Below are 12,395 nucleotides of genomic sequence, written 5' to 3' on the forward strand. Positions count from 1 at the left end.
TATCATTCATGATTACATATGCTTTTCTCAGCATGAGATAACATTAATTTCTATTATAATTTTCATCTAATTTCTCATATGCTAAGTGCCAAAAGGAACAAGACAGTTAATTAGCATTTCCTATTTTCAGAAGAATTTTTGTTTAGTTAACCAGTAGCTTGTATTTTTTTTTTTTTTTTATTTCTAAAGCACATTTCATTATCCCTCGGGGACGAACTGGGGTAGGTATTATTGTTTCCCATTCTACAGATGAAAAAAATCGAGGCAGTATTCCCCTAAGTGGAGAAACCAGTTTCTATCGGTACCGGCCTTGGCACTTAAGTTTCCTCTGCTCCCCTGGCCCAAGGTTCTTTCTATCAAACACTGGATCAGTAGCAATCACTCCAGTTTTACCAAAGAGGAAAAAAAAAAAAAGAAAAGAAAAAAAGCAGCACATTTATGACCTATGTCACAGGTCATTAATTTGTAATAATTAATGCTTCGGCCAGGAGTCAGAAGCCTAATAACTGGGTCCTGATGCGGTCCTTGGATCATGAGTCTACAGAGTCTTTGTATCCACTGTTACTACAGTGCAAATGGTACAGTTCAAATGTGATGCAAAGTCGTACAAAGGGACTCAAATTTCAATTTTATTCTAATGACCCCTCCTAAAGGATTGTAGATGGTTTTAACAAATGATGTTAGAGACAACATCAAAATACTCACAAAAAGCAGCAGTAACAGGGGTGTTATAATGATGCCCTGAAAGAAATAAAAGAGATGATGGTTATTTACCAGCATGAATATCAGGACACTTTCCCATTCTAAACTCTGAGGCATGAAAATGCTTATCCTTCTCACTTCTGTTTAATAACACCTAGGAGATGAAAAAGAGGGGGAGCCCCCATCTTGGCTCTCCCCGCCACAATGCCATGGCATCTCTAGTACGTGCCAGAGATTCAAATCTGGCACCTTTAAAACTACAACCACCAATCTTCCTTAAACTCATCTTCCCTTTGTAAAACTTAAGTTGCCTTCCATATTGCATATGCACCACTCGGGTGGGAGCTGGCACGCTTTCCCACTCCAAGGCTTTCAACTCTAACTTGGATAAAGTGCCCCTCTCCACGAGAAGACAGGTGGTTTGGTCCCAGTTGGGGTCCTCTCCTGAGCAAAGACCACATCAGTTGTGATGAATGAGATGTCGCGGTTTTGTAATGCGAACTGATCTCCCCTAGGAAGTGAGCCGGGATCTCAAAACTCATTTCACTTGATTAGACTCCGTGTCTCCGTGGTGGAAGGCAAGTCTTTCATCTAATTCAGCCACATAGGACCACCTCAGTCCCTCTGCCTCCCCTAGGCGGGAAGGAGCAAAAGATTTGTTTTCTGTGATGACAAGAAACAGTTTGAGGCTGTTGTCAATGAAGCAGGATACAAGCTTTTCGGTTTCTTGAAGGTAAATCTTTAAATCTAGGTGTTTGAGTTGGGAGTTAACGTGACAGGCTTCAGTGCAGAGCAGGAGATGATTATTTGCCCCTTAGTTGTTCCTTTATCTCTCAATATTTCATTATGATTTATACAAGAAAAGGCATTTCATATTTTTACTAATGAATTCTACTTGGAGCTTTAGAATTCCAAAGAGTCTGTGAGTGTGTGTACATTTGTGTGTATGTGTGTGTGTGTGTTGTGTGACAGAGACAGAGGGTATGTTGTGCCCAGGACCTATGTATGGTACCACTTCATTACGTTAGGGGAAAATAGTCCTTTATAAAGTCCTTTTGCCATTACCATAATTAAATTCTTTTGAATGTGGCCCAAGAGGAAATGGCTTACCTTTTATGAACATTGCTACTATGACTTTCTTAAGCATAATCCACATGTGAGTATTTGCACGCAGGCTTGTTATATTGTTAAATGATAGAATAAATGCTTCTTTATTGTGCACACTTTTGTAATTGGCAATAGGGAATACGATATTTTAATTTAAGTGTTATATTTTAATATCTACTTATTAAAACATGTAGCATATCAACTCTACTGGTGTCTCTGAAACAGATTCTCATCGGCACATTTACGAGAGCCAAACGTGTAACATGCCAAAACAATGTTTAGAAGCTACTGTCGTTCAATGACATGGAATATATTCAGACTTTAGGAGGACTTTCAAACTTTACAAGGTCATGTGAAAATGAAAATATCTGCCTGTTTCAGCCTATGTGGGAGGCATCTGATTTCAAGTCAATTTGTTTAAATGTTTATTGAATGTCCACTTATAAATATGTACCAGGCACTGCTCCATTAATTAGAATTAATGGAAACTTTACCCAGCAGAAAGGGGGAGAAGTATTGCAGGAAGAGGGAAGGGCATTCACATAGCTATAAAAAGTTGAGCAGGGTATGAAGGAAAGTATAAAGTAGGGGGGTCAGAGACCAGATCACCAAAGGCCTTGCAGGCCAGGAGAGGGAGCTTGCAGTTGATCCCAGCGACAATGACAAATTACTCAAAAGCTTAAAGCGAGGGTATAATGAGTTGGTAAATAATTTAGTATATGGAAAACGAATTTGACTAAGCTTATAATGTATCCAGTTTTACCTTTGTTATCTATCATTTCACCTGAATCCGAATTTAAAAAATACAAACTTATATTAATGTTAATTTTGGGATATCAATAACATTAATAATACTTCCGAGGAACAAAGTATGATCTCTGTGATAGGATAAGGATTTTTACCAAGGAAGAAGGTTGAGTATTGTCACCAATCTGGGGACATTTGTATTCAAGGAGCTGAAGCCACATTGGTGTCATATATAGTATACGGGGACTCATGTTCTTCCTGATGCCCATTTAGTTTTCTTTGCGACAGTGTAATTGTAATAGAATTACTCATAATACCTGTACTGTTAATGATATCTTGCTCTGGCATTCTTTCGCACATTTAAAATTCAAACCTCCCCTCTTGAAGGGGTTAAGTTATATAATAGCCCCATTTCATAGATGTGGAAACTGGGGTTCAGAAAAGCCAAGCAACCGGCCCAAAGTCACACAGGAAATAAATGGCAAAACCTGGGCTCAAGACTGCTTTGACCAACCCTGAACCAGAACCCACTTCACTCTAGCAGATTTCAGCCACCAGCAGTTTCTAGAGTTCTACTCAGGCACACATGTAGTCATTAGTTGCTCTATAACCTTGGTCTCAAGTCGACAATCAATTCTCAGAGATGACCTTATGCTGGAAGGCGGAGCACTGTTATCTGCAGGTCTCCCTGCCTGAATGTTCCATGTGGACAGTCACCGGCACACGGCAGTTTCTTTGCAGTTCTTCCAAAGATATTTGTTTCTAAAATATTAAAAATTTCCTAGCGAATAGGATGGATTTTCTAATTGTGGATTCAAGAGTCCTCATCGTTTTCTCCAAAGTTCATTTACTGTTCAAGTTCATTTACTAAGAATGAATTGTTATATAATGCTGAAACCTGCTTTTTAGTTGTGTTAGGAAATGAGTCAGCCACGATGCCATTAATTCAGACAAGAGCACCCTAAATAAGTTTTGGTGAAGTTGTTAGAATTATTGCTAAGAAAATAAGAGCTACTATATATGGAGTACTTACCTCATGTCAGCTGGTGTGCTGAGGGCTTTGTGTACGTTACCTTACACAATCTCACAACAACACCCCTATGAGGTAGGTACTGTTATTTCCCACCTCCTAGGGAAGGAAACTGAGTCTCCGAGACACTGAGTGAGGTAGGACGAGGCAATGTCTGTCTCCCAATAGTCAATCTCTAGCTCCCTGACTTTAGAGCCTGTGATTCTGAATGTGTAAATAAAATCTTTGCGATCTATTTCCTCAGGGTTACATTTTAAGAGTAAACCTGAGAAGAACTTCAAACTCAATGTGTCTCTTTGATGACATGAAACACACTGAGAAATAAGCCTTCATGTGACATGGCTGATACATTTTTTTTTTTAAGTCAGGTTTTTTTTGCAAATATCAATGATAAAAAGAGTGACCTAAAAATTTTAACTGTAACAGCAACGATCACTGGAAACTAGAGAGTCAAATAAACACGTTATTTTCTCTCAGGCTCTGAAGGCTCAGTTTGATTCCCTTTTCCAAGGAAATCCTATACAGATGTAAAAAACCAAGAGGTGGTGGAGGAACCCTTCTAGCAAAAGATGGCACCTTCCTCTTTGAAGATTCAAGGTCAACACACAGTTTTAGCATCCTAGCATCTGGGATGGTGTGTTAAGCTTTCTGATCACAACACCTGAAGAAGTCAAGTCGCAAAGTGACTGGCTTTGATTGCCTCTTAAAAAACCTTCAGAAAATCCATTTACACCTCTGATGTGAATGACTGGGTGAATATATTTCAATGACTTTAGTGGAAAGGAAAAAAAGTGTCAAATCTGAGAAACTGAGATTTAGTCGCATTAAAATACAAACCCCGAACCCCCAAATAACAACAAAAACAGCAACAAAACTGTAAATGCACTTCCCTCAGCAGGACTTGTAAAAAAGGCAAAAGTGAAGTGGATTATCATTTTTTTGAAAATAGACACTATCGTCAAAAGGTTTTGCTGCAACAACTATTGTGATCACACAGATAACTAAAACTGACTTCTTAGGTTTCAGTCTCCTGGATATTGAATATTAAACCTTGGAAAGGGAGCTTTTTATTTTTGATTAAAAGGCAATAACTTTGAAGCTTTGCAGAATGACAGAGTCTCCGTTTTGCAAAAGATCTTAGATCTCCTCTGGTCCAGTCCTCGTCTGACGTGCGGCTCCCTCGCCTGCTCTGTGCGGGTGTGACGGCTGCGCCTATGCCAGAGAACCCGCCGGGAGAGAATGTCCTTGCTCTCAAGGCGCACAGGGCCCCGGCAGAAGCTCTCCAACAAGGACGAAGCTCTTCCTCATAGTGACCCCAAACCACTTCCTCTGCTGCCCTGTCTTCCCCTGGAGGCAGCTCAGGGCATGTCTTGCCCCCACCCCCTCTCTCCTGACGTCCTTTTAGCTGCTGCCGGTTTTATCTCTAACTTAGCAAACTTACTTAGGCGTGCTTTTCTGAAGGACTATAATAACCCCATTTCTAAAATCTGGAAACCAACCTTACCATCCTCCTGACACCCTCACTATTCAGTTAAATTAATGTTTGACGTGTCCATTCCACATCTGTAAAACAGTTTTCAATTTTTGGAAATTATACTTTGACAACTCCTTTACTCTGAACCTTGTATTTATATTAGTGCAAAGATGAATGCCAACTAAAATTCCTCAAGAATGAAATTATGTCGAACCAATATGTAATGAGTAAGACTGTCCAGCATATCCCAACTAATAAATTATAAAGGGACGGTATGGGGTATTTTAGAGATAGCTAAATTTAGACAAAATAATCAGGGTATATGGTCTTCCGAGAATATGATCTGATAAATGAACAAGACAGACAGAGACTCACATACCCGAATGACAGTTTAGTGGTGACCAGAGGGAAAGCAGGAGAGGGGAGGGTAAATGGGGTCAAATATATGGTGACAGAAGGAAATTTAGCCTTGGGTGGTGAACACGCAATGAGATATACATGATCTACTGTTGAACTGTATACTTGCAAACTAGATAATTTTATTAACTAATGTTACCCCAGTAAATTTAATTAAAAAATGGATGTCGAAATATACAGTTGAGTAACCTTTACGGAAGAAATAAGGGGGCATTAGGCGCCTAGGAAGGAGCAGTGGGAAAGAAGGCGATGATTGATTGGTGGGCGGGCGCCTCTTTCCCCTGCTCCGTCTGTCTGCTCTCTCCTCTTGAAAACTCGGCCTTCACAGAGTGAGCGCCTGACTTCCCGAAATTAAGCATCTCTCAGTGTGTTCACAGCTCTGTCGGGGGAAGAGAGCTGACGGGAGCATCTAGTTTGTTTACCGGGCACAGTGCGCTCCAGCGAAGACAGCTGCATCAGACTATTCGAGCTAGATAACACCGACCTGAAAAAATCCTCTGAATTCTCTCTAGTCTGGGTCTGTGCTTGCCAAAAAAAACGTTGAATGATAATTTTGTTTTCCGAGGAGGGCTTCCGGAGGAGAACCCGCTGACTAGCTGGTACTGGTCCCCCGGAGCACAACCACACTGCCAAACTCGGGATCTCTTCCTGGACGGTGGTGACCCCGCTGCAGGAATGGCAGCTGGCGTGTTTCAATGACACGCATGTAATTAAACACACACCTGCTGAGTGCTTCCTCTGTATCAGACATCATGGGTGCTGACGGTTAAAGGATTCCAAAGTCTCCTAAACATGCACAAACTGTAGTCATTTTGAAGTGGAGTTGTACCTAAAACTCCAGAAAAGTTTCTGTGAAGTTTCTGGGGGTTATCTCTGAAGACTGTTTTATTGTTTGTTTGCCGTGTTTTAAGAGGACAAACTTGAGGGTTTAAAAAATTCGTAGAAAAGAGACCAGAGGGAGCAGGGGCATGGAGATTTCATAAAAGGGCTGCAGCCACCATGCCCCGGGGCGGCAGCAGGGGAGGCGTCCCACCCTCGACTGGAGAGTCTGACACCTCTTCACTGTGCGAGGAGAGATGAGGACAGACTAGGTAGCCATGAAGACAAGACTCGGAGGCTTGATGTCAGAAAGCTGAAGGAACTTTCACTTAAGAGCTTCTATTTTCCTTATTAAGTACAAAGTGAAGCATTTTACTAAAATGAGGGTAAGAGCTGCAGAGGAAGGATAAAGTCAGAAAGTGGAAACCTGTGCTGTGACTAAAGGGAGAGGGTCTCTGAAACTCTGAAAGGGCAGAGGGTTTCACCATACTCTGACCATAGCGAGTTAGTCTACAGCTGTTTCCTGGATGCAGGGAGAAGAAGTGAGACTTCTAGATCAGAGCCAAAGGCCCTCATTACTCATAACAGGCGAGCAGCCTGAGCGTGACGTTGGCCTCAGTTCCCCTTGACCCCAAGTTCAGTGGAGTGGTGCAGATGGGCTCAGGCAGATGCCTGCGCACACAGTGGGTGCATTACAGAAAGAGAACACACAGTTCAGGAAACCCAAGTCTTTTATAACGGGTAGAAAGCAGGCCTACCCTTTGCTCTGGAGGAAGATACTATCTTAATCTTCCAAAACTGCAAGCAAACCTGCCCTTTGAGACAGATGCTATTTCTATCTTTCAAGGCGGTTCGCTAGACAAACATCTTTGAAAAAATAGTTGGGAAACATGGGAAGTCAGTTCCTGCTTGCAAGATGTACGGAAATTTGAGAGACACCTGGGGAATTATCTTCCAATAGAGGAAACGTTCAGCAGACCAAACCTGTTGTTATCGGTCACCTAAACATTTGCGTTATAAAGCTCATTTAAAAACAAGCTTCTAAAAAAAAAGACTCCCTTCAAATATCATCACAGAGCCAATGTCCTTATGCAGGGAAGTGATGATTCGGTAATCATTTTCAAATGATCCAAAAAACATCTCTCCAAGATGCCGTCGATCTTTGCGTGCTGTGATTCAAATAAGAGTCTAACCAATTGAACTGACTTCCAACTCATAGTTCTCTCCCTCTTTTTAAGTGGAGGAGTTTGCCAAATGCTCTTTTGAAAACTAGACCCTCACCAGGTTGAACTACGGTTGTCACCAGGTTGAACTGTGGTTGTGGGCCGGCGCCAGTGCGGGATCCCGGACCCACCCGGGCCCACTGTGTCACCATCGGCACTTTTTACAAGATTCCTATGTAATTTGTAGGTAATTTTAATTTGAATTAAAGTTTAAAAAGAACTGATTCAGACTCTACAGCAGGGTAGGCAAATTTTTCCGCATGGGGCCAGACAATTATCCCAGGCTGAGCCGGCCACCCAGACTGCAGCCATTACTCAGCTCCGCTGTTCTAGGCAGAAAGCAGCCAAAGATAATAAGTAAACAATGGTCCTGGCCAAATTTGGCCCCAAGGGCTATAGTTCTGACCTGGATCCAAAGTATTGTTTTGGATTAGCAGTTACTTTTGAAAAAGAAATAAGTGTAACGAACTTTGGATTTTAAGGACTTGGTGTTTTGTGAACGCTGCGGGCTTCTAAGCGTCACGGCCTGTTTCTTTGCAGCTGCTCAGAACACATTACTTAACTACCAATTCTCGATTTTTCTCTGCACCGAAAACAAATCACCAGTTAACAGTGTGTAAAATCTTTTTCCTTTTTTGAAATTTGCAATGACATTTGCACATGCCCGGATGCTGATTCTACTCCTTTTCCTTATGATTTGTCAAAGATAGCAATTTGGCTGTCTCAAGAAGTTAATTTTCTCAGAACTCTACGAGGTAATTTGCTTGGGCCAGCATATAATGTCTGCTTGTCTTGAGCCTATTTTCCTTTTGCCAATATTTACTTTGCTATTCCTAATACGAAGATGGCTCTCTTTGCCAAAGATGATGGAAGCAAAGGAAAGGGCCAGCGGGGAGGGGAAAATTAAGGATGAAGCAGGCAAAATGTGGGGAATTTAGGGTCTTAATATTCAGAGCTGTAAGAGAGAAAAAGGATAAATACAAGAAGGTGGAAGAGCAATACCACGCACATCACTAATTAGAATTAGTACATTACTAATTACTTACTAATAATGTAGTGATATATGTTAAAGCTGGAAAAGTGTTGAAGCTCATGATTTGTCTTATTACTTTTAACTAAAAAAGTGAATCTTTTCAGACTGTATAAACTCACAGACCTGTATTAAAACTATTAAAAAGTAACTTGGCTTTTTTTTTTTTTTCTATCAGGATTAAGAGTGATCAAAACAACTCGAAATTCAATTAAAGCCCAAAGCAAGAAGGATGCGGGAATTTTCTGTATTTTTTAAGGATCTTTCATATAAATGTCTTCTAAGTTTATAAATTTCACAGGCAATAAATAATTTTTGAAAGGAGCTCCTTAAAAATTCTTATCTGTAGAGACTGAACAGGCAGCAAAAGGAAATTAAGTCAACATTTCTTTTTGGTGACGTAAGTTTTCATGGCTGAGGAAAGACTCGCCAGGGTCCTCAGGGCCCGCGGGTCTCCCCGGTGGGCGCACAGCCGCGATCCGACGTGCGGCAGCTGCATTTTCCCCGGGAATACATGTGGCAGCCTGTTAGGGATTATTAGTAGCACAACGAACGTTATACACAAGAAGCACAGCTCTCTGAAAGTGTCGAGAGGATGGTTCCATGTAACCCAAGGGCCAGCCAGGGCTCCCATGGCCTGAATCTTATTTCTTGCTTTAGAATCACTGCTTCAGAGATACCGAATACCACCATCCTAACAAAAGCCAATGTTTCTTAAGTTTTATTATGTACTAGGAACTGTGCTAAATGCCTTGAAAACATTATCTAATTTAAAATTTCAGTAAGTGAATCGATTACCCCAATTTTATAATCGGGAAAAGAGAGGAGTATAGAGAGAGACAATGGCTAAGCTGTAGGAAGTACCAGGCAGTAGAACCTGAGCTAAAGGAATAAAAACAAAAGCTGAGAGGTCAAGAGACGGTTCGAAGGAAGAAAAGGCGTTAGGGAAAAAGAAAAGAGCAAAAGAGGAAGTAGGAAACTTAAAAAGATATTAAGGAAATGGGTAGAAAAAAAAATCAACTAAAAATATAATATAAATTTAAAACACGGTCAAAGATCACAATACGATCTGCCAGCGGTGGAGGAGTATGTGACAAGGATGCCCCAGGCTCTTCTCTCAGGCCACTAGAGTGACACTGAGGACGCAATACCCACTGGCCTAACAGATTTAATGTGTGTCTGACACTCTTCTCATGATGCCTGTAACGGACAGTACGTGGCACATATTAGGCACTCGCCAAGCTTTTGCCGAGTGAATGAACGCATGAATGTGTGTCCCCAAATGTTTCCCTCGGGGACCAGCATATCCGTTTGATGAGAAACACACATTTTCTGAAATGCTTTAAGATCCTTATGCTTGTAATAGTAATGAGACTAGTTGGCATTTGTTGAATGCCTTCTCTGTATGTGTCAGGAATTGTTCTGTGATCTCGGTATGTACTAAATCATTCAATCTTCTCAGCAAACTTGGGAGACAGGTGCCATTACGATTTCCACTTTAAAGAGGAGAAAACGGAGGTGTACAGACAGAACTGCACAAAATCCCTAAGCCGTAAGAGGCAGAACGGGAAGCGAGCATCGCAGTCTGGCTCCAGAATCCATGGTCTCTACCGGTGTGTGCCCACGTAGCAGTGAAGAGTGTTTGGAGAATTTAGAGATATCGGAGAATTCTAGGTGAAAGGGATACTAGGAATGATTCACCATCTCACTTTACAGGTTGCAAAGCGGAGGCCCAAGGAGGCGCCGTCTCTCGCACGCAGCCTCAGAGTTAGCGGGTACGCCAGGCCCAGCACGGTTAGCGTCTCAGAGGCCCCGCCCAGGTTTGTGCTCCTGAGACCACACTGCTTCCTGTAACCCAGGTGAATCGAGCAAAACTCACATTTGAAGACCTAAAAACGGTTCCTCGGCACTATATTACTAACTGTACGGATAAAGCACACAAACACATGCACGCAAAACCATAGATCATAAAATGAGAACGGACCATAGAAGGGTTTTTTGAAGGAAATCAAATCATGACCCCTTGACCCCGCAAAAGGCTCATTAATTGCCAACAAGGCTATGGGAGAACATTTTTGCAAAATTTTGCAAAAGCAAGGTAGAGACGTGGAAGATGGAGGAGAAAGACAGCGTGAGCATCAGTGAGGACAGAGAAGGGAGGCGATGAAAAGTGACTTATGGGAGATTTGGGGAAGGCGCTTTCCACACAGGCCTTCGGGTGTTTGGGTGAACTTCTTGCAAAGTATACAAGGATTTTCTTTTAAACAAGACATTCAAAATAACGGTTTAAACAAAACTAGTGTTCAAATTCCTAACAAACCTTTATTATAAACAAACAACAAACGGACAAAAAAAAAAAAACCGGACTGTGTCTACACACGTGAAACGAACGGGTTTGGCACAGCTCGGCCATTCCTTTCGGATGTGTCTAAATGACAGCGCGCACTGCTGCTAGGTCTAGCTGTGACGATCAATACTGAGTGTAAAGATGGACAAAATGAGTGGAGACAGCTGCCCTCCACTTGCCTTTTCTCATACATCAATGGTCTGATTTATTCTGGTTGTAATAATATTCCTCAGCCAGAGTGATTCCTACAGCTTAGCAAATTGGCCCCGCGCTCTGTAACTCAGAGACGCTTCAGTCGGGAGAAGAAGGTGGATGAACCGATGTCCCCAGCGAAGGGCTGCTCGTCACGGGAGTGTCATTGTCCACGTATCCTCCCACCGTCACCAAGGCAGGGGCAGAAGGAGTCTCACATTCAGGCTGACCTTTAGGAGTCTTCTTTCCTGACCCAGCCCTTACCAACAATGTCTATTTTAAACAGGCTTCTCCTTAATAACATATTTATTTTTATTCAATCTCAGTGGCCAGGAGAAGAAGAACTTAGTGTGATACTGGGGTTTGAACACGACGGGTCCTAGACCCCTAACCTCCTCAGGGCAGTGCTACCCACAGGCTGCGGGAATTCCCGGAGGCAGAAGAAGCGCGGATGGGTGAGGATGAACACCGCCTTCTCCGTTTAGCAGAACTGGTCGGTCAATAGACTTTGCCATGTTTTGATCATGCGGTTTTCTTGGTATAAAAGTTCAATACTTAATACGATTAAATCATTTCTGCGTAATCAAATTTCACCTTATGGCCTAGGAAAATGCAAAAGAGCTAGCTAAAAAAAAAAATTATCCCCAAATTGCCATGATGAAGTGCTAAACACAGTCGTGACTCATTTTTTGGTTGTACGATTATATCTAACTAACTGCCCTGAGGGTTTCAGCAAAGACTTACACACAAGTGCTCCTGGATCTACACTACTGGGTGTTGCCACTAAGGCATTGTTAAGAAGGAATAGGCATTTCTACTCAGAAATAGCTGTAGGTACATTCAAATCAGATATATATATTTTAAATGTACTCTGCTAACCACTTCAATTATCTTTGGAACTCAAAAAGGTGGCAGAGAGCGAGAAGTGACCATCTGGTAAATCACATCAATGAATTTAACTAAGAGTCTTTAAGGAACTGAAAATCTATGTCAACATAATTTTTCAAGTTCCCCAGTAGAGGGCAACTTCTACACACTTTGACAGTTAAAGAAAAAAAAATCTATGCACACATCGGTAAGAACTACTGTATGTTTAAGATAAAATAACATAGTTTATGCCCGTGAATAGATTTTCACTAACAGGTAGCTACAAAATGTCATGAAATCGTAAATATGTAATTAGGAATTGAGTGCATTTAATAATGAGCAATTAGCACTTTATGGTTAATATAAGTGATTGCAGAAACTTTAAAGTAGCAACCATTTAGGTGACAATGATAGAATTATCAGTAATTGAAATATAAAGG

The 12,395-nt window shown here is 41.5% G+C and overlaps 1 protein-coding gene across 1 annotated transcript in view; it reads right to left on the minus strand.

Annotated features, from left to right (window-relative positions):
- Positions 1-12,395, minus strand: part of SLC10A7 (solute carrier family 10 member 7) — a 194,520-nt gene that overhangs the window by 51,942 nt on the left and 130,183 nt on the right. The window contains exon 6 of the mRNA XM_016158894.2: positions 706-741. Within this exon, the coding sequence (XP_016014380.1) occupies positions 706-741 (36 nt within the window). The remainder of the gene's footprint in view (positions 1-705; positions 742-12,395) is intronic.

This window comes from Rousettus aegyptiacus, unplaced genomic scaffold (assembly GCF_014176215.1).
Source record: "Rousettus aegyptiacus isolate mRouAeg1 unplaced genomic scaffold, mRouAeg1.p scaffold_m13_p_16, whole genome shotgun sequence".
Taxonomy (NCBI): Eukaryota; Metazoa; Chordata; class Mammalia; order Chiroptera; family Pteropodidae; genus Rousettus; species Rousettus aegyptiacus.